The sequence below is a fragment of the Daktulosphaira vitifoliae genome, unplaced genomic scaffold, assembly GCF_025091365.1.
Source record: "Daktulosphaira vitifoliae isolate Bord-2020 unplaced genomic scaffold, ASM2509136v1 Scaffold_4, whole genome shotgun sequence".
NCBI classification, from domain to species: Eukaryota; Metazoa; Arthropoda; class Insecta; order Hemiptera; family Phylloxeridae; genus Daktulosphaira; species Daktulosphaira vitifoliae.
Genome location: NW_026099575.1, coordinates 4,730,568 through 4,753,811, shown reverse-complemented (window position 1 = coordinate 4,753,811; position 23,244 = coordinate 4,730,568). Strand labels below are relative to the sequence as shown.

The 23,244-nt window shown below is 25.4% G+C and overlaps 1 protein-coding gene across 1 annotated transcript; it reads right to left on the bottom strand.

The window, feature by feature from the left end:
• Positions 1–1,738: 1,738 nt before the first annotated feature.
• On the bottom strand, positions 1,739–21,230 carry LOC126904599 (JNK-interacting protein 3). The gene is made up of 25 exons (XM_050683746.1): positions 20,709–21,230; positions 20,097–20,217; positions 19,594–19,783; positions 19,352–19,511; positions 19,089–19,279; positions 16,828–16,922; positions 15,344–15,379; positions 15,127–15,165; positions 14,172–14,189; positions 13,979–14,093; positions 13,774–13,918; positions 13,523–13,704; positions 13,125–13,325; positions 12,557–12,794; positions 9,805–9,972; positions 9,209–9,386; positions 8,669–8,908; positions 8,476–8,586; positions 6,516–6,675; positions 4,219–4,438; positions 3,978–4,149; positions 3,371–3,484; positions 3,140–3,304; positions 2,858–2,989; positions 1,739–2,202 (listed from the first exon to the last, which is right to left on the bottom strand). Exons 1-25 carry the CDS (start codon positions 21,000–21,002, stop codon positions 2,090–2,092), a joined length of 3,798 nt encoding a protein of 1,265 aa, XP_050539703.1. The 5' UTR covers positions 21,003–21,230; the 3' UTR covers positions 1,739–2,089.
• Positions 21,231–23,244: the final 2,014 nt, after the last annotated feature.

The following is a 23,244-nucleotide window of genomic DNA, read 5'->3' as shown; positions in this document are numbered from 1 at the left end:
TACTTGACTATAACGGGACAGTGCCCCTTAATATAGAATATATACAACGCAATGTATTTACATGTGACGTCACGTTGAGTTTATTGTTGGTTACATATTTTACCCCTAGGCTTATCATGCGCACTAATTTGATCGAGCATACTTCTTATTCATTTTACTATGGGAGTAACCAGATTGCTAACTAGTGATCAGAGATTCAGTCAAACCCATCGAAACGCCATTATAACTATTGCCATATTCACTGATAATAGAGAATGAAATCACAAAATTGTGATTTTATTGTTTATGATAATAAAAACAATATCAGTATTAAATTATTTAATATGATAAAATCAAACAGAGTAAAGTGCTTCAAGTGATTAACTTAAAACGGCTTAAACCGTTTGCCGGACAAGCATAGAGAACTTAGCAAATTGATTTGATATATATATCTGTGGCAGTAGTAGATAACTATGAATGTTAATAACATGATGAAGGTGGATTAATGAATCCATCTTCTAATGATATCAATTTCATCAAAAATATATTTATGAAATAGAAATGTGAAAAACGTTACAATCAGATTATTTGGATCATGTAATCGTCTCACTTAAATTACTCGTTCATATGACTCGTATAATACCAATTATATTATTATTTAAGCGACATAAACCAAAAAATGCATTTTAATTTAATGCCTATGAACTTAGCCTCTTAGAGGCTCAAATTATGTTTTGATGACAATTTTTTTTAAATTTATTTCATACAACGTATATGAAATATTTCTATGAGCTAACAAACAGAAAATTTTAAATTTGATTAATATAGCTTTAATATAGTGTTTCTTAAAAACCATCTAACATTAGTTTATTAGCATTGATGCAAACTGAGAAGGTACTTGTTGCCAATATTTCTCAGCTCTCACCGGACCAATTACTTTCAGAGATATACCAAAATTTCAACAAATTTGTCAACCACCCAACACTCTGAATCATTCATCATAACTGGTTTCACTAGTCTTATAGAATTTACCTTTCAGCCTCATTAGAATTCTTTTATCGCATAAAACACCAAACGCTTCTCTCCACTTTAACTACCACCCACACTTAATACTGTGTCTTACATCCTAGTCACTCTTTTGCACATTTTTCTCTGTAAAAATTGCAGCACTAAATTATTAAATATCAATTTCATAATATATTTAATTGCTATAATAAATATTTATTCATATATTACACTTATAAATCATAGAACTACTAATTAGGAATAATAAAGGAAATGGTAGTTAATTTTGCTTTTGGAATACACCAATTTTTAAAAATTAAACACTAACTACAGATTTGAATCAAAGTGTTTCTTATGATATTGAATTTAATCAATGTCAGTTATTATCTATACTTGTCCCAACTATGCCACGTCCACACTGTGCTACTGTTTTTAATCAAATAATTAAATTACCTATTTATTAAAAATATACTGTAGTATTTTATGATTGAAATGTTATCATGACTTATAAATAAATAGGATATTAAAAATTGTAATGTTTTTTATTTATTTTGTTTGACAAAAAATTATATTATATCCAATAAAGGGATTTATATAGATGATTTGAGTTATATTTTCTAATTCTTATAATACAGAATGTATATGTTAACTATTTAAAACAATATACAAACAAATTACATACAAAAGTAAAGCAAGTAAATATTATTTACAATTACACTATATACACTTAAATTTAATAACATGACTATAAAAAAATGTTATACAATGAATATTCTGTGTTTCTATTATAAACAAAAATAAATAATTAAATTCATATTCAAGAATATGTCATAAGTTAAACAACTAGAACAATAATAAATCAATAATTGTACAAATTGAAATAAATCACAGCACATTAAAATCAAAAATAGTATGGATAAATAACAATAAAAGTATAATAGATAAGTTTAGGTAACAAAATCAGATATTAACAAGTTAAAAGATTAAACAGGTAGTTATAGATTAATCAAAAAAAATTATACTGATTAAAATGGCACATTAAAATATAAATAATTAATTTTAATAAATATAATTTATTTTAACTATAACTTTGAGATTTTACTTATTAGGAAACACATATTTTAATTCTAGATTTATTTTTCATTTCTGATAAAACTTCCCAGATAAACAGCTGATGTTTTTCTGTACGATCCAAATAATCATCATCTTCTTCTTCATCTATAAAAAAATATAGATTTGCTTATAAATATACATACATAGATTGTTTTACATAAATTTGTTAATTAGAATAAAAAAAAAAGTTTTGTTAAAACCTATATAAAATTATTAAAGAGGATTAAAAAAAAGATTTTTAGAAAACATTTTCAATATACAATATTGTGAGAATACTTTAGATGAATTTGTTAAACATTCAGCCAACAACATATTTATAATAACACTAAAATATAAAATTTAATTAAATTTTAGTTTTTATGATTATTTAATTTTCAGATGATCTTGAGTAATTTGTAAAATAATAGAACTTGTTTCAATGACTCAAGTAACGATAGATATCAAGAATAAAAAACCACAGCAATGTTATTAAGATAAAATCAAAGCTAGTATAGGACCAATAAATACCATTTAAAATATTGAAGGAAACTATAATAGAACATTTTGTTTTTTAATAATCATTCTGTTCAGTAATTCTAGACGACAACATGGACCAGACGAATAAGTGGCCAATTGAGCCGTTTGTATCTTCCATATCAGCTACAGAAAAAATATTTAAAATACTATTTTTCCTACAACTTTTAATTTTTTTATTTTAAAAATATGTGTTTATTATATACACATATAATATACATGAATCTACTAAAAATAGAGTACTTACTGGATCTAAAGTCTATATAGCCTTCACCACCTGCAATTATCATGGTCGATATTAAATTATCTGTATCAGGATTATTTTCCACGATTGGTTCATCAGGCTGAATAGCTGAAGCAGCTGAAAAACCTCCAGTTCCTTATAAAAAAAATTTATAATCTTATTCAATTATCTTTAATAACTCAAATAAAAGTATCATTATTAAGAAGAATTAATAAATTGCGCTGAAATTATATACTTTAATAGATTATACTATAGAATAAATTTAATGAATTATATACAATTTACCAGGAACAGAAACAAAAAATTTGACTGCATCACTAAAGCCATGAACAGATAATTGAGCTTGAGCCATTGAGCAATAAGGAATAAAACTACTAGGAGTCACTTCTTGAGTTTTAGGCTCACAATATACTTTCATCTCTTTACTTATAGAAAATCCCAAAAGACCTTCTAAAAAGTCAAAAAAAAAGTTCAATAATTAAAGAAATGAATGGGTAATTCAGTTATAACACTTACTATCTAAAAGGGGAACAGATAAAACAACACCAATTCCAGTACCAATCCACAGTCTATTTGATGCCACTAACATGGCAGTTATTCTAATACATGATAAATGAGGTTTGTCAGAACCTAAAAAATTTTATCTAGTTTAATTCTAATTAACAAATTTATTTAAGATACAATTTATTTAGGAGGCCTATAGACTTTAGCTGCGAATTATAGGGACTTAAAGGAACTTAGTCCTTTCATATTTCAAAAATAACTCCTCTAATATTTCAGTATAACTATATATATATATTATAGCATAAAATAAATTTTAAGGAAAAATTATTATATGTATAAGTTCCTTCAAAATTTAAAGTTGAAATTGTGCCTATAGCTATAGAATTCCTATTATTACTTCACACAGCATAATCTTTACAATAGATAACGTTAAATATAAAAATAAAATAAAAAGTAATTAGACATATTTGCATTGTCATATTAGGTTAACAGTTAATAAGCAGTGATGTATCTACCTAGAGCACTTGCTTTAGGGCCCATCAATAAGGCCGCCACTAATATAATTTGAAGGCATATTATAGAATTTTTCAAACTTTATTTACAATTCAAATAAACTTACCAAGCATTTTTATGATAAATGGTTGTACATCAACGTCTTGTAAATGTGTATAATTGTAGGCATGATACAGTCTTATTGTTGAGTCTAGGCGAATAGATATCCATACGCCATCTCCTACCCAAACCATTGTACGTACTTTGCTTTCTTTATGGGGATGGGCTTCTAACGTATGCTAAATTTATCAATAGTACATCAAATACAATTTGGTTTATTAAACTTTTATTTTTATTTTTTAACTTACAATAACCATTAAAGTTCGAGGATGTATAATGTGAATTTTATTTTTATAACCACACCAAACTCGTTTACTATTAACAGACACTAAGCATCGAGCAGCACATTGAGGAGAACCCAATGTTACACTATGATATTTGCTTAAATCCCAACATCCATCCATATCTCTTTGAAATAAAACTACAGTACCATTTGCTAACGCACATAAAACACGTCCATCGACATAACTGAAAAAAAAATAGTCACAGATAGTAATTTGAAATTCAAAAAAAAAAAAACCATAAAATTTCAAAAATCAGTTCTTAATAGACCAGCCATAGTAAAAACCAAAACAGACATAAATCTGACACTAATAAAAATTACTACAATATAATGTTTTTATGTGAATATATATTTAAAAAATTCAATTATTCTCAACTCTAACTCAACTTTAACAGTATATAGTTACAGGATAAATCTTTCCTATTATTTAACATGTCTTGTTTTATAATACAATTGCAATTGAAATTCAATTTTTTTTATATAAAAATATATAAAGAATCTTGTCATACGCATTTTTAATAATGTCTGAATTTTTTGTTAACATACTAGTAATTACCGTAAATAGAAAATAATGATTTTAATTTTCGGATTAATATTAAAATATTTTTTTATTTTATCGTGTAACAAGCTTTATTATGACATATGATTGAAACTCGGTATAATTCAGAACATTTTTAAAAGTTAAGCTAAAAAAATTATCTTTTCATATAAAAGTTGCTATTTTAAATTTTCTCTAATGAGCAGAGGTAAAAGGTTATATTTACAAAAAATTTATACCAAATAAAAGGGAAATACATAAAGCATTTATAAAAAAAATTGTTTTGTTTCATTTATTTTAAAAAATTTCAAATTACAAAATTTAACAAATTTCAAAAATCATAATGTTTTTGGGGATTATTCCTAATTACTGAGAACAAAGGAATTTTTTTTCAGTTTTTAAAGGTAATGTCTTCAACAAAATGCAATTTGTGATCTTTTGATATATCGTTGATCAAAATTAATATGGTAAAATAAGTAATGACAGACATAAAAAAAAACATCATAGTAAAATTAACACATTCTAAGTATCATATAGAAACTAAAAATTAATCACAAAATAAAATAAAAAAATATAAATTTGCTGTTTTTAAAAATTGTAATATGATGGCAATAATAATTTTAACAAAACTCAACAATTTGAGATAATTTAACCCTTAAACAGTAGCGTCTATGTGGGGGTCTAGCATACCCCCACATAAATAAAAACGGATATATTATATTGCATAAAAGGTGTAGATAGATATAAATTTATAAGATGGTTTTTATAGTGATATTGAATAGATTTTCATAAATAAATACCTTCGAAAAAAAAATCTATGACTTAAAATATCTATCAAAGTCGAAATGGGTCATATTGACCCCCACGCGACTATGAACGTTATAATTTTTTTTTGTATTTGTATTTTTTTCAAAATATCGTTTTATTGTAAATGCAATGTCATAATCGATATAATATTGTGGAATTGGGATTATGTGGATCTGCCACCGTCTATGCAATTAAGTTTTAAAAATAAATAATCTATTGAGAATTTCCACTACTCGACGATACGGAACAAATACGAACTAAACATGTAATAAATGCATCCCGTCGCAATGTGGACACATCGATTATCGGTGCCTCATTTACAATTACCACTATTCACATCTACCCCTCCTGACCCTACTCGTATTATAATAATTAAATTGTATTGTAATATTAATAATAAAAAAATTCAATTCAGAAAAATGATTATGTAAATGTAAATACACATAAAACTAGTAAATATAAGCCGTGTTTGAGCTCAAAGAAATACAAGAAAAATTAATAAAAATACATTTTGTAATATTAAAAGCTTTTATTTACCGTCTTAAAAATAAGATTTTGTAGTTAAAATAATTTTTTTACAAACCAAAATTTTTTAATGAAATTTTGAAAATTAAAAGTTTTTTTTTTTTTTGTAATATAATTTTTAGTAATGCACATAATTTTGTCATTTATTTATTTTTTAATTTTAATTTTTTAATTGTTATCCATATTTATATATCATATGGTAACAAATAATGTCTTTGAATTTAAAAAAATGAAATTTTTTATACATATTTTATACATTTTTAGAAATGGGGTCTAATAGACCCCCACGCGACTATGAACGTTAAAAATTGGTACGCGCCTGCTTAAGGGTTAAACAATATTGGTTACTGAGAATTTAAATTCTTTTAACGAAACAATGATTTTATACTTACATAATACTGAGAACTGCATCTTTTAGCTTGACAGAATGTAAACATTTTTTCCAGTGAGATTTAGCTGAGTGTACAAAAATGCAACCATTTTCAAAACCTAACCATACTGTAGGTAAAACACTTGACATTTTGTCAAAATCTTCTTCTGCTACACCAATACCTATTATATTATATATTATAAGTTTTCATGATTATAATTTAAGTTTACCATTCAAAAATTATAATAGGTTAAAATCAATATTAGTAAGAAATAATTATTACACCAAAAGAAAAATTTTAAAGAAAATAGGTTTTAAAAAAAAATTATAAATTTAAATTAAAAATATATTAACTATAACAAAATGGTAAAAAATATAAACTAAATTATAGAAATGGTTTAACTTGTACTGTACAACTAGTACTAAATAAAAAAATTATATTTAAATAATAATTATTTAAATTTTGATTAATAAAAAAAAATAACTTACATAAATTCATTAAAAAACCACATGTGAAAATGTTGGGAAGTTATAACCCCAAAAATTGTTAAAAACCATTCCATAAAAGTTTTAATTACAAACAGATTTATACTGTATTAAAAATTAGCAGTATAAAATAATAAATACCAATTAAATTTTTTATTTAACAATTTAAATAAAAAAACAAACAGTAAATTTATGAAATCAAATATATTTGTAGAAATAATTAAATTTTATGAATGTTTAGGAATTTTTTTTTAAAATATACAATGTACAAAAAACTATTGAAGTTCATTAAGTTCATCAAAACACATTCAATAATTTGTTTTCTACATTTACAAATTCCAATCAATATTTAAAATTTTATTTATATCAAAGAGAGCATTAAACACATTTTTATAATTAATAATATATTTATTAAAATGGAAAATTTATCTATTTTTAAACCTATTTAGACAACTATTATCAATGAAAATAAAAAATAAAGAAATATTTTTTTGCTAAAAAACTATGTAATGACCAAAAAAATCTTCATGGCCATATATTGTTAGTATCACTTTTGATAATTGACTTCCTTGAGGGACCCATTATGTGATGTGAATAGGAGTAAACAAATTGCCTTTAACTTTTATTATTTGTGACCTACTAATAGGATAAAATCTAAATCAAGTAGTGTTAGAAATACCACCATAGTTTAGTGTTAACCAAAGTTTATTAAGTAACAGTATCAAAAAGCTTTATACATATACACACAATATTTGTTTGATAACTTCATTAGTTCATTGTGGAAATATAATTAATTTGTATCAGTTAATTTACCTTCTTAAATCCATGTTGATTGGAGTTAATAACATTTTTAAAAGAAAATAAAAATTAAGGCATATCTTAACTTTTCTAGAAGTATTAATGTAAAAATTATTTTTAAAATGTGAATATTTAAAATTTGTTGGTATCAACTTTAATTATTTTAGACTGAGTAATGTATTTTGTTTAATAATTAATTAATAGGCCTATAATTAGTTAATGACTTTTAAATGCCTGATTTATGAATAGGACTTAAAAAACTTATTATCCATAATGGAGAAACAAATCTTAAGAGTAAGGAACAATTAAAGATAGTATATGAGGGAATATGTTCTCAGCTATATATCAAAGAAAAAATATAAATTTTCCTTTAAAATAATCCAGAAGTTATTTATAGGATGGTTTATCTAATAATTTTAAAATCAACATTATGATTAGGGTAGCTTGCAATTATTAATTTAGAATAAATATATTTTTTGTTACACTATTGAAGCTTAAAAAACTAATTATTATAAAATTATAATATTAAGTGATTAAGTTAATTTAACAAAACTTATTTTCAAATCAGATTTAATGACTAGTCATTGGATTTAATTATTTAATGTCATGCAATTTGAAAAATTCTTTAATCAGTAAGAAAATACATTCCAGGTCTATTAGTTTCATCAAAAAAGTGTAATTTAAATATATATTTTTACCATGAGGTGGGTCAGATAATCCATCTTTTATGATACCTTCTTTTAAAATGCTACTTCTCCTCGGATATTTATTATTATAATCTGGTTGATCAACATTGGTTATATTATCATCTATGAGCAAGAAAAAAAACAGCACTAACACAAAAAGCACTGGCAAAAAAAGCACTACAACAAAAAAAAAGCTACTACATACCTTCAAGTTTCTCTGTATCCGACATTTTTTCTTCAAATGTAGGTATTTCATCAATTTGAACTTCATTTAAATTATTTTCTTCACTTCCTGCTGCACAACTAACAAATATTATTTTTCCAATTTCAACTTCAGACTTATCTTCTTTTGGAATTTGTTTGTCCTTTTCACTAACCTCTTCAGTTTGTTCAAGCTCACAATTGATAGGATCATCTTTATCTTGATAATCACTTTCAAAAGCTCCTGTAAAAACCATTTTATTAAAAAACTTTTTAGATTTATTACAAATAGATTTGGAGATAGGTATTAAAGTCCTGTAACTAAAGTTGTAATTAATTTTGTTTCCACTAAAATAAAAATAGAAATTAAAAAAAAAATAGACAACATTTAAATTTTTATAATTATAAAATTGCTCTTATAGATTTTTGAGAGCTATTATACTTTCAAACAATTTTTTTAAATACAGTCCTATCTAAAGACTCTTATTTAAGTGTACTTATTTAATTAATTATAATTTAATAATTGTTATAGAATGTATCATACCTGGTACAGAAGCTATACAACCAATATGAGCTTGGCATGATACATCAAAACTTTCAAGCACTATATCAGGCTTATTTGCATCAATAATAACTACTTTACTTTTATTGTTAGAAGTAGTACACATCCATGTAAGTGAGGATAGTACTTGCAATGAATCATTATTAGTTCTACCATTTTCCTACAATAAAATTATTATATATATTAATTACAATAATAAAAAATTATATTACGACTTTATTGTATATTATAATATTTTAAGAAAATGAAGACAAAATCAAATTTTTAGAAAAGGCAAAATTATTGATCATTGTCCTGAATAATTTATTTAAAAATACTAATCCACATTAATTCCATTCTCATTATTCTTATAAAAATTTATTTGACAATTAAAATTTTCAAAATGCATGGTTAGGTTGAAAACGTCCTCTTATTTGGAAATAAGTTTAGAAAGTGATAGTATAATTTCCCAATCAATAAAAATTCATATAATAATCTAAATTCAGGTATACCAAAATTTTATTATCAAAAAAAAAAAAATTATTTAATATAATTAACTATCTTAATAAGTATTCATTATAAAAATATGTTTAATTTACCATAAGCTCATCATCTATTTTTTTTAACTCCAAACTTTCTTTTATATCTTCTTTTTCCAAATTATGCTTTTTTTTCATATTATTTTCATAAAATACACTAGCTCCAACAATAGACCCTCCATCACGAGTAACTCCACCACTAAGATTCACTCCAGCTGCACACCACATCTAAAATTAATAATTAAACTTAAAACAATACAATAAATACAATGAATTATTACTTTTAAATAAGTTATAGATTTTAAAAATTGTTATTGGATTTTTTACATAATATGTAAACAGGCTAAGTTTATATAATAAATTTAGTTTTATACATTTTCAAGGTAACTTTTTTTTTTTTTAAATTAAAAATAAATTTCTTGATATTATAAAAATTGACTTTGGACATTGAAATACTAACAATACAACCAACAACTGTCAATTATAGCAAATTTGTTGACAGTCTAAAGGTTTCAAGAAAGTTTAGAAAGTACCAATTACATCAAGGGACTACGACAGGACATTATTAAGGACTTTGAAATTTACAACAAAAGGTATAAGGAAGATCCCTTTTCTGAACTAATGATCGAAGCTGGAGAAATTCTTATGAAGAGAATAGCCGAAGAATGAAAAAAAGAATGGATGACATTAATTACGGATTTAGATATGATCAAAAATAGTAACAAAGCCTGGTAACTAATAAAAAGCATGAACAATGAAAAACAATAGGTAAAAGAACATATAAATATAACACCAGATCAAATTGCACATTAATTATTAATGAATGGCAAAATAAAAGAAAAGAAAACTAAGCTTATATTTAAAATGGATATGAAGAATAATACGAGTGACTTTAATAAACCGTTTGAGATGGATGAACTGAATAAGGCCATTGGAGTAATGAAAAACAGGAAAGCAGTAGGGATCGACGGGGTCATGACTGAACAGATCAAGCAACTAGGCCCCATAGCCAAGGAATAGCTACTAAATATGTTCAATAACTGTATTAAAACCAACAGAATGGTTCAAATCACATGTAGTGGCATTATTGAAGCCTGGAAAAGCCCCTACAGATGCAAGTAATTTTAGACCCGTGTCACTATTAAGTCATACATATAAAATGTTTGAGAGAATGGTACTAAATAGAATAAGAAATAAGATAGACGAGAAGCTCATTAAGCAACAAGCTGGATTTAATGCTGATAAATCATGAACAAAACAAATACTCAATCTTGTTGAAGAAATAGAGAAAGGTTATGAGAATAAGGTAATAACAGGAGCAACTTTTATTCGACCTCAGCGCTGCATACGATACGGTCAATCATAGGTTACTGCTTAAGAAAATATATGAGCTAACTGAACACTCAAAATTTACAAAAATTATTGGTTTATTATTAAGGAATAGACGGTTTTTTGTATCACTGCAGATACTAATGATCAACCAATTGGGGACCAAACAAATCATTTTATATACGCTGATGACCTTGCCATTACAACCCAGGGCAAAACATTCGAAGAGGTGGAAGTGAATCTGAACGCTGTGCTTAATACAATAAAGGAATACTATAATAATAATTATCTCAAACCGAATCCTTCAAAGACATAAATTCTCGCTTTCCACCTACGAAATAGAGATGCTAAGCGGAAATTAAAAATTAATTGGCAAGACACAAAATTAGAGCACTATGATGAACCAAATTACTTAGGCATTAAACTTGATCAAGCTCTAACATATAGAAGTCATAGTGAAAACACAAAAAATAAAACAGGAACAAAAAACTGTTTACTTCAAAAACTGGTTGGCTGTCAATGGGGCGCAGAACCTCATGTCTTAAGAACGAGAGCCTTATCACTATGCTACTCGACGGGTAAATATGCTTGCGCTGCATGAAAAAACTCAGCACATGCCAAAAAGGTAGATGTGACCCTAAATGTGACTAATAGATTAATTACCGGGAGCTTGAGACTAAACCCAGTTCAGAAAGTACAAGTTTTATGCGGTATATGATCTCCTAATATCAGACGAGAGGTAGCAGCAAGAGAAGAGAAAACAAAACAAGAAACATTCCTTATATGTATTTAAACTTATGGAGGCTGACTCAAATCAAGGAAAAACTTTTTAAAGACAATAATTAGCCTATTGCAATTACCTGAAGAGACAAGAATAGACCTATGAAAGGAGGGAATGAAATATCATAACTCGTACCTATGGAAAGATCCAAAGGAAAGCTTACCACATGGAAGTCATCTATCATGGTCAATGTGGAAGACACTCAACAAAATTCGAATTGAAACTGGAAGGACAGCTTGCAATTTGAAAAAATGGGGAATAAAAGAGGATGGTAAATGCGAATGCTGTGGAGAGCAAGATGCAGATCATTTGTTTACATGTGCACTATTACCGACTAGACTAAGTGTTGAAAAGAAGATTTTTTAACTCGTGAAATTTCAGACAGCAATAAAACTTGCGGCTTACTGGGAAGAGAGAGGAATATAAAGAAAACTGACAAGAACAGAAGAAGGTTAAGATTAATTATCTTATTCATAAAACAATAAAAGTACTAATTTTTTTAGAAAAACACAAAAATGAATAAAGATCATAATGAAAATAATATCTTGGGCTAGATGCTTAAAAGAAATAATCCCTGGATAATTTTAATTATAGTGAAATACTAATAGAAGGCAACTCAAAACGGGAAAACAAAGTTATTTATATTTAAATATTCATTCAATACATTTTATTTGTACATGAATTACATAGACAATGGCTTACTTTCATTCCTGGCTCAGAGTCTGCAAGAGGGGAGCAACAATTAACTAATACAGGAACAGGATATTGTGTTCCTGAATTAATAGAATGTTGTGGAATGTTCAAAGACGTTCTTCCAGATGATGGATCAGCAGGCATGCTCCAGCCATAAGCTTGTAACCAACTATCTTCTCTAGGTATATGTGTACGTATTCGACTAAAATGAACTCGTCTATCAGAACGCTTAGATTTATCTCCATAACTAAATAACATTATTTTAAACAGTTTTAAATTATATTTACTAAAACATTATTCTCTCGGACTAACCTAATCTCTTTGTACATAATTTGATTTCTTAGAAGTAGTTTTGTTGGAACAAAGGATTTAAAAAATAATATTCCAATCTGTAATTGAATGAAGAAAAAAAAGATTGTTAATATTTTATTATTACACCATAATTCTTATAGTATAACCCCAGCATATAGCATTTTTATTTAAAATAATCACTTTTTCTTTTAGTTATATAGCAATCGATTTAGCCATGCATAAGTTAGTCCTCGAGAATAGTAAAATAAAAATAAAAAATAATTACATATTATCATCTTCATATCGACTATATCGTCCTCCTTCAATCATACTTCTTCTCTTCATTATACTTGGAGGTCCGACATGATGAGTTGATGGATCATAATGAATAGATCTAGGTCGTTGAGATATCAAGCCTCCTCCGCTATTTCCACTTCCAAGTCCTGTATCATCTGCTTTGGCACCACCTCCAAACAAGTTACTAAAACTTTAACAAAAACACAATTTCATCATGCTGAACTCATCAATAATTAAATAATATTCAAATATTTCAAACTAGAATTATGGTTCCATTCAGCAACTATCAAACATTTAAGAAACATATGATTGCTTTTATTTAAGCACAACAGATATTGAGAAGAATTCTTCATACACCATTCATAACACTAATATTTAATCACTTACAGTCTCCACACACCCTGTTTTTTTTTCTCATTTGGCTCCAACCGAATAGCACGAACCGTCTCTTGCCAACGAAGTGATTCTTCTAAATCCATTAACTGTTCTTTAAATTTATTACGCTCAAGTATTACTCTGGCCATTTCTACACGAGTAAAACGTTTACGCTCAGCATAAGACTTTTCTTCCTTTAATAAACATTTAAGACTAGAATTATGACCAATACTAATTCATACTAAAATTTATTGAATAATTACATCAGAATCAGATTTATTAATTTTAATTTGTTCCAATTCTTGTTTTAATTTTTTAAGTTCTTCCTCAGAATCAGTAGCTCTTTGGTTTAAGCGTAAATTAAGAGTTTGTAATGCTTTAATTTCTTCACGTAAAATATGTTGTTCACTAATATAAAATTAAAAAATTTAATGTAAAAATAAAAAAGTATTAAATTATAAAGATTACCTTGTTAGTTCATCTACTTTAATAATTAAATCGTCTTTTACTATGTTCAAAGCATTTTTTGTTGCTAAAAGTTCTGTATTTTCTTTGATCAGATTTTCAACTTCTTTTCCCATACCTTTAAAAGGATTACTCAATCATATTAGAAAAACAATAATTACTTTGAAAATCAGTTAATGTTAGATGTTAGTCTTACCAAAAAAATTATCATTAACTGTTTTATTTTTGGATGAACACAAGAGTGAATGGTTGAGTAGCAGCCGCATAAACATAAATTAAAAAGTTAATTTGTAATCATATCATCAATTAATAATTTTTTAAAGTTAATCTTTTATTAGTATACATTATAATAAACATTCTATACTTAAAATTAAACAAAAATATTTCAACAACTAAATTTTCCATGTAAATACATATATACTTAACTAATTTATAATTAACAGAACAAATAATTAAACACAAAGCACTAGTTTTATTTCAATTTTAAAGATTTAGTAAAACAGTTTTAAAACATATTAATAATTTAATACTTGTCATTAAAGTATTTTAATTACTAAATTAATTATTGAAAAGTATATAACTAACTTTTAATGTTTGCTATCAAAATAAACAAATGATTATTAAATTTAAATTGAACTAAAATAGCTTTGTGGGAAAATGTTTTAAAAATATTAAATTAATTAATAAGAAATAAGGCATATATTTTATTAGTAAGCATTTTATGAATAAGCTACTAGTATTAAAAAAAAGCTATGTGCAATAACTAAATTATAAAAATAAATCATAAGATATACAACAACAAAAAATACTAAAAATGTAATGTTTGTTAATATTTTAATTTAAAGGAAATGTAATTTTTAAAAAAAATTCAATAAGGACCTAATAAATAAAACCAAATTGGTTATAGTCATATTATGTCTTTAAATATAATCATGTTTTGAAAACAAAATCACACACACAACTTGAAGATAAAATTAAATGAATTAATTTTATAATCAAGTTTTCCTTACTTAGAAATAAAATATTTTTTCTCATTTAGCCCAATATTAATCAATATTCACAATTTTAGTTGTATATTTAATCAATGTAAAATGTATCCAATATTATAACAGGTTATAAAAAGAAGTATGATTTATCAAGAGAACTCATACCTATAGAAAGAGGAGTATCTGGCTCAGTTTCACTGCTAACTGTTGTTGAACAACAATGTAAATAACCATGCAAAAAAAAAATGAAAATAATAAAGGCTGTGCACCAATATATGAAAAATATTTCAATAAAGCTATGCTTAAAAATGCACTTAAAATCTATTAATAGTATTTATAGAACCCTCAAGCAACAAAAAATCATTGATCATTAAAATCTTACCAGATGATGCATAATCTCCAGGGTGAACCCAATTCCCTAATAAAAGATAGATGATACACAGTTAATTATAATGATAAATAGTAAATTTCAAAAACACACAAATATTACTTAAGTATAATATTTTATAAGGCTCAAGGTTAAAAAATAATAAAGGAATTTCAATACAACATAGTGTTTAGATCAAATTGTTGTTAGGATGGTGTCACATTCACATATTATAAGAAATGAACCTTCCTCTTCTGTTCTACACTTCCTGCACAGTGGTGATTCCATTGTGTTAAGATGATTATGATGTTTTGTCAGAGTGCCTATTTGATATCTAGTCACGTTATTTAGATTCCTCAATAATAGACTAGCAGTCTTGATAAACATTTTTAATTGTCTGGGTACCACAAGGTAACTCCATATTTTTCTGTGTTGTTTTATATAACATTTTTTGGGTCGTACTTTGAGAAATTACTCCTTAAGTCAACCACTGTTCTGGTCCAACATAAATGTTTTCTGCACCTTTCTTTACTAGAATGTCTGGGGTTTAAATCTCAATAAGAGTCTTATTTTTAAACAAAATCTAATAAAAGTAACATTTTTATTATACAAATTCAAGTGTTCCAAGTTAAAAACTACTAAATAGAATTTTTAATTCATAAATTCCTAAAATGATAATTTAATCAAATTGCTTTTATGATAATTTGAAAATACTTTATTAATAATGTTTTCAGACAGTCATAACTGTGTTATGGTTTTATATATATTTAAAATTTTTAAATTATATGCATTTAATCCTAAAAAATCTTTAAAGAATGCAATAAATTATGTCAATAAGATAAATAAAATATGCTAAAATTATTTATTTTTGACTAGTAGTGCTTTATAGATTAAACATTTATTTGCAAAAAAGTTACTTGAAAAAGATACCAATGACAAAATTAAGACTAATTATTCAAATTTAAAGAGTTTAAATTAAATTAAATCAAAATTAATTAAAGAGAATTTACAATCCCTTATATTTTATTGTTGGATGGTAGATAAGAGAATAGAGCATAGAATGAGTGTAGCAAAAATGAGAATGCTTAGAAGGATGAGTGGAGTGACTAGAGAAGTAGGATAAGCAACAAAAATAGACTTAGATGGTTAGGAAATGTTATGAGGAGAGAAGAATCGGAAGCTGTAAAAACAATTATAGAAATGAATGTTGAAGGAAGAAAAGGTAGAGGAAGACCTAAAAAAGATGTAGAGGGATGTAATTGAATGCAATATGAGGACGGCTGATATTAGGGTAGATGATGTAGGAGATCGTGTCAAGTGGAATTTTAGGATAAGGGTAGCTGACCTCAAGTAGTCGAGATTATGACGAGGAAAAAGAAGGAGAAAAGGAAACCAAATAAGTGCAAAAAAAAAAATAGAACTCTGATTATATAGTTAGGAGTAGTTAGGATAAAGATGAGGTAAAAAGAAGAAAGAGATATTTACTAAAAATTTAGTACCTGTAATATCTGGCATATCTTCAATTTCATTTTGACCTTCATTATCTTGAAAACTAAACTCTTGATAAAGAACATTAGTAGCAGTTCTTTGTTCTCTGGAAAACAATAATTCAATTTATTGTAAAATAAATAAACTTAGACTTACAAAAGTTTATTGATTAATTATGCCAACAGCAATATTTTTGAATGTATAAAATAAAATTTAATTTAAAAAATCTTTTTTTATTGTTAATGGACATATCTCTTTCTATAATACCTTAAAATTCGAATTAAAGTTTTATTTATTTACTACAAAAAATTTTAATACATACATATTGTAATATTAAAATATTATTACTAGATAAATTGAATGGAAATTAATTAAATTATTTTAAAATAACTTTTTATTTATAAGTCATCCTAAGTTATAGTGAAGTTGGTCAAATAAAACAGTGTCACATTAGAAAAAAAATTTCATTAATATTACAAACTTATATTTTTTTTTATAAAAAAATGTGTAAGCTAAACATATGATATTTTTTAAAATATTAATAAATTAAGGTTCTTCATTTAATACTTTTCAATTATAATTTTTAATTATATGATTCGTACATATTAATTTAATTAATTTGTATAATTTATTTAGTATTCTCAGTTATCATTATCATTAGTAATTTAAGTTGATCAGATAGTTGTTGTTTAATTTTATTATATTCTGAAGTTTTAGTAATAGAGACTTTAGAAATAAATATTTTACATTTGTTGTTTAAAAATAGGTCTTTAAAGAATTAGCGATCAAAAAGTCAAAGACAATATCTAATGACTACAGAATTTTTTTTCTACTTATAATATACATAAATATCAACCAAACTGCATAAAAAAGTAATTAATTAAAATTCTCAAATTTTTACAAAATTTCTATTTTAATGTAAAGAAAATACTTGTACCTACTTATACTTTCAAATAAAAATAGTTAATTGTCTTTTATGACATCAACATTCGAAAATACAATCATTGTAAATCATTGTTGTATGATTATAAATATACAAACAGACAATTCAGAATGCATATCTATTGTTAAAGTCATAAGTGACAATAAACGATCCATGTCTGTGATAGCAAAAAACCAATTAGTTACCTGTATTTGTAATCCTTCATGTACTATACATGTTAATATCTCAAAAATTTGAGCCTTTAAAATTTTATATCTAATAAACAAATAATGTTATATTAAAAATTCAAATGCCATTTACTATTAAAATAAAAACTCAAACATTTTAATAAATTCAAAATATATGTTCACAATTGAAAAAACAAAATTGACACCGTTACAAGGCATAAGATATGAACTTAAAAAATATTACATAATTAATAATTCAAGAATGATATGCAACTAAATGTAACAAAAAAATAAAAAATGTTTAAATCATTTTTATTCTGTAAGTAATTGAATGGGTTATGTAAAAAATGACCCTGTTTAATAGAGTAAAAAAATCCTCGTTAAAATTTTGATGACTGACTTTTTTTGATCTACCTTAGCCTACATGCACAAGCTGTACCTACTAGTAGACATAACTCCACCCGAAATTAGAAGATGTGCAACTACTGACATCAAAAAATTAAAACAAAAAGGACAAAATACATTTAAAGTTCGGTCAGGAAACCACAAGAACAAAACTTAAATCCTGAAGAAATTTCATACATACAAAAGAACTACACGAATCGTGACTACAGAGATACCAAGGCAAACTGCAACCAGAGAACCTATTCAGCCAACTCACTAATTTCTGTTGGGCGAAAATTTACCATGTGGAAATGACTCAAAGCTGAAATGACAAGGACTAAATCTAACCTAGTATAATGGGACTTGAGTGAAGAAGATGATGCCCGTGAATGTGAAGAATGACAAATTAACTTATGTCATGCACTAGAAGTCCAGCACAATGCACCGAAAGAGATATAATTTTGACAAATAGAAATGCTCTAGAGATGTCTAGTTACTGATTACAGTATAACAATTAAGACAATATCAAATATGTGATTTTCCTAACATTACCAAATTCTTAACCTAATTAATTATTTTGTATTTATCTACAATTTATTTTTATTATTATTGACATATTAAAGTCATATTCAACAATAAGAAGAATGTAACTAATCAAAATGATATTGGTGTTAGTTTTTGTCTAATGATAATAATATATAAAGAATTGAGAATGCTAGAGATAAACCACTTTTTTTTTTATTAAAATTAAATTAATTAAGTTGAAATTCTAAATTACTTTTGAGTATGACTCCGACCACTCAGGGACAAAACAGAATTTCTATGTCCCGTTTCAACTTCTTCTACTATGTCTGGGGCTTCATCTGGACTGCTATCAACTTTACTAACTGAATTTAAAGTTTCAGACCATCCTCTTTCAGAAACTGGATCATTACAAGGCCGAGATCCTGTCTCTGAATATTCAATATCCTGGTTCAAAAAGAATAATTATTTATTTTATTTGTTATGAATCATTATTGACTAATTTTATTTTTTTTATACCTGTGATTGAAGTTCATTTTTAAGGCTAGAAGTAGAATGCAAACTTCCAGGAGGTGAATTTGTAGAAATTAATGGATATTCATTCATACCATCAACAGATTTAAGTGTAGATGGACCACCTTCAAGAGAACTAAAACCAAATGAAATTGGTCCAGATGATCTAAAATTAACAATTTTTTTTTAATAAATATACGGAACAATGCATTACAATTAATACAAAATATTTATTATTTTATTTATACCGATTCATATGTGTCATACTCATAAATGGCATTCGCATACTTCTTGTATTATCCATTCGATCACCGGAGCCCATTAATATTTTTGCTCTCTCTATATGATCCATATGTGTTTTAAATAATTCTGTATACCTTTCGTGCAATTTTGTATATTCTTGTTTCATATCTTGTTCTTTTTCTTCTAACCTATAGACTATTTTTATCGAAAAATAATTATTATAAATGCATTAAAAACAATGATTTTTAAGTAAGTTAAGTATAGAAAAAATAAAATTTACAAATGTTATTCTAAAAGAACTTTGAAATTTCTTGTCAATTCTCTTAAAATTAAAAATTTTAAGAGAATTTTAATTAAATTCATTGTAATATTATTATTTAACTCTTTTAGTTACTCTTAATATAATCTTTTTAATATTTAATTATTATATTTTTGATTAGTTAATATTAAATTAAATAAATCATCGCCATTTACTAACTAATATTGAACACTATAAATCTATACTCACCATGATCTGAAGCGTTTTTTGCTTTTAACTCAAGCATTCTTACGATGGATTCCAAGCTTTCGGTTTTACTTTGATAATCTTTTTTAACATCATCTAATTCATAATCCATTTCAATAAGTTTCTAAAACAAACACAAACACAAAATTTTGTTGATATATACTATAAATCATGATATACTGATATGTAGTACCAAAATATAGATGCAATAAAAACACAAAAGTTTTATAACGTAGGTAACATTAATTAAGATTGAAACAAAAATTATTTTCAGTTATATACAATGGTTAGGAATATGATACTGAACAACATAGTTCTATGATCAAATTGTAGTTAACTAAAATAGTATAATTCAAATTGGGATTCATACAACTAATCAAGTATTTTTTTAAATAATCACATATAATTTTTTTTTTTTAATTACAATAATAGAATAAGTTTAATATTTTATGGATTACATTCATAATTGTAATTTAATAAAATCCAATAAATGGTTTTTTAATAATTTAGATACTAAATAAAAATCTTAACTCTAAAGTGACTATGATGTGCAAAAAAATCTTACAATTTCTAAAATAATATTTATAAAGTAATTGTACTTCATAAATAAGTTACCTGTTCAGCTGATTTCCGTAGTTGTTTTTCTCTTTCGTATTGTGTAACTAGTTGCTCATTATCTTCACGTAATAATTCAACTTCAACTTCATGCTCTTGGTTTTCTGTATGAGAAAGATCTAAACACTCCAACACATTGACTACTAAAGGCATTAAATTTTTCACAACTTCTTCATCATATTTGGCTATCATTTTCTCAAACTCTTGATAAATACTACCAGCTAAAGACTGTACTTTTTCAGACATAACAATATGATTGTCATCCTGAGTTCCATATACAACTTCATTCGCCATCCTTAGTTATTTTATAACAAAAAATAATGTAGTATACTATGTAAATTTAATTGACGTCAGCAAAAAAAAATTAAATTAAATATGTTATTAAACATTGTAGAGTTGAATTATGTACAAATTAGCTACATTAACAATAATGTAAAAAAAGAAATTACATATCCACCATTAATTAAAAAATACAAAATATGTGAAAGAAAAACGTCATTCTCATATAAAAGGATTTTGTTCTGTGTCCATATTAGACCTAATTGATTACAAAATATACTTGATAATGGCGCAGCAAAAATCATAAACATATGGAAAAATACAGCATTGCCAACTCATTATCAAATTCTATGTAAGCACTTTGTATACAATTTAAAATCTGTGGTCCGTATCCAAGGAAATTCCTATTTTATTTAGCTCATAAAAATCCTTTTTACCAGAAAATACTGAATATTAGCTTCGACATGAAGCTAAAGATGTATTAATTTTTCCATAATGCATTTATTTTTTCATTTTTTTTTTGTGCTTGTCACTACTTTTATTCAACGATACGACAAAAGATCACAAATCATATCTAGTTAAAGACATTAACCTAAAAATTGAAAAAATTTCCCCCGTTCCCCGTAAATGGGGTAAATCTCCAAAAAAAATTACAATTTTAAAAAACGGTAATTTTTGAAATTATTTCAAAAATTAAAATTAAAAAATAATTGAACAAAATTATTTTGTTCAATTATTTTTCTTAAAATTGCCAAAACTTTTTCAAAAATTAACAAATCAAAACAATTTGTTTTAGAAACCTTAGGTATTTTGCTTTTATTTGGTAAATTTTTTTTGACATTCTGACCTGAACTACACACAAGGGGGATTCAAAATAGTAACTTTTATACAAAAGTCAACTTTTTCAACTTAATTTTAGAAAATGTTCCAGAAATACTGCATCCTTTAAAAATATTTCAAATTAAAGCTAATATTACGCACTATTAATTGAACAATTTTTTTCAGTCCCGACACTTTTTCTTCTGTGAGAAAATGACCGTCGAATTTAACGAAAAATTTAATTTTTATGTAAAAGAAATCACTTAAAACTTAATAGTTAAAACTGCCATACTTTTTTGAAAAATGAACAAATTAAAATAATTTTTTTTTATAATGAAATCTTAGATATTTTTTTTTCATTTGTTATATTTTTTTTGAAAATCCGACTCTAAATCTCCGCACAGGGAGGATTCAAAAAAACATTTTTTGCACACAAGTTAATCTTTTTCAATTTAATTGTTGAAAATATTACGGAGATATTGACACTTTTATTTAATCTTAAATTAAAGCATATATTATATACTTTACTATGAAAAAAAAAAATTCGAATTACAGATTTTCCTTTCGATGAAAGAGGCTACCGTGTTAAATAATGAACATATTTTTATATTAAAATTCTGAGATTTGTATTTTATTTTATTTTAAAATAAAAACTTTAAAAACATTAAAATTTGAATTGGCTTAAATTGCTAAATAACCGAATGGGTAACACTTGTGTATTTCACACTTAGAATACAAAGTAAGAATCCGCCGTATAATTACAATAATTATAATATAAGTATATACGTACAGATATAATATTTTCTTATGCAATAAAAGAAAAATTATATTTTAGAGATTGGTCACTTATATTTATTAAACAAAAATATTATAAAATTAAAAAGAATTTCTATAGTTACGTCAATAAATAGATAGATTAAAATATATGATTCAGTTTGCTCTCGAAATTTTATAATTAAGTAGTTTTGTGTTAATATACAGTAAAATTTTACGTTTAAATAAATTGTCACGATCAATTTTATTTATATATATAAATATTTTGGTAAAATGTTCCGAAGCAACTTTCAAATCTTGTGCGATATTTCACTAAAAGTGATTCAATGGTCTATGGCTTTTGGTTACATAATACTAGTCATACTTTGGAATTTGTACAAGCTAAATGAATTGATCATTGTAGTGTTTTGTCGTAACTTTTTAAAAGAAAAGCCTAATAATGAATCGATCAAAGCTAATAATCAACTTGAAAATTCGACTCCAAATATGATAAAAACTGGACTTGGTTTTACAAATAGTATTTTGCTACCCAACGGCAACAAAATGATTGTTGAAAACCCAAGTGTAACACACGAAGTGGATATTCAATTTAATGCAGTTGCAGCTAACTCTGACATAGAGATTAAAGTTAAGGATGCTAATGAAGTATTCGGTCTTCAGATAG

Bases quoted from the DNA above. Each gene is read 5' to 3' on its own strand.
- LOC126904599 (XM_050683746.1), bottom strand. From the start codon at position 21,002: ATGGCGAATGAAGTTGTATATGGAACTCAGGATGACAATCATATTGTT. The intron at 8,909-9,208 runs GTATGATACATT...TGGTTTTTACAG, and splicing joins TTGTATAGCTTCTGTACCAG to GAGCTTTTGAAAGTGATTAT. The intron at 3,305-3,370 runs GTAAGTGTTATA...TTGACTTTTTAG, and splicing joins ATCTGTTCCCCTTTTAGATA to AAGGTCTTTTGGGATTTTCT.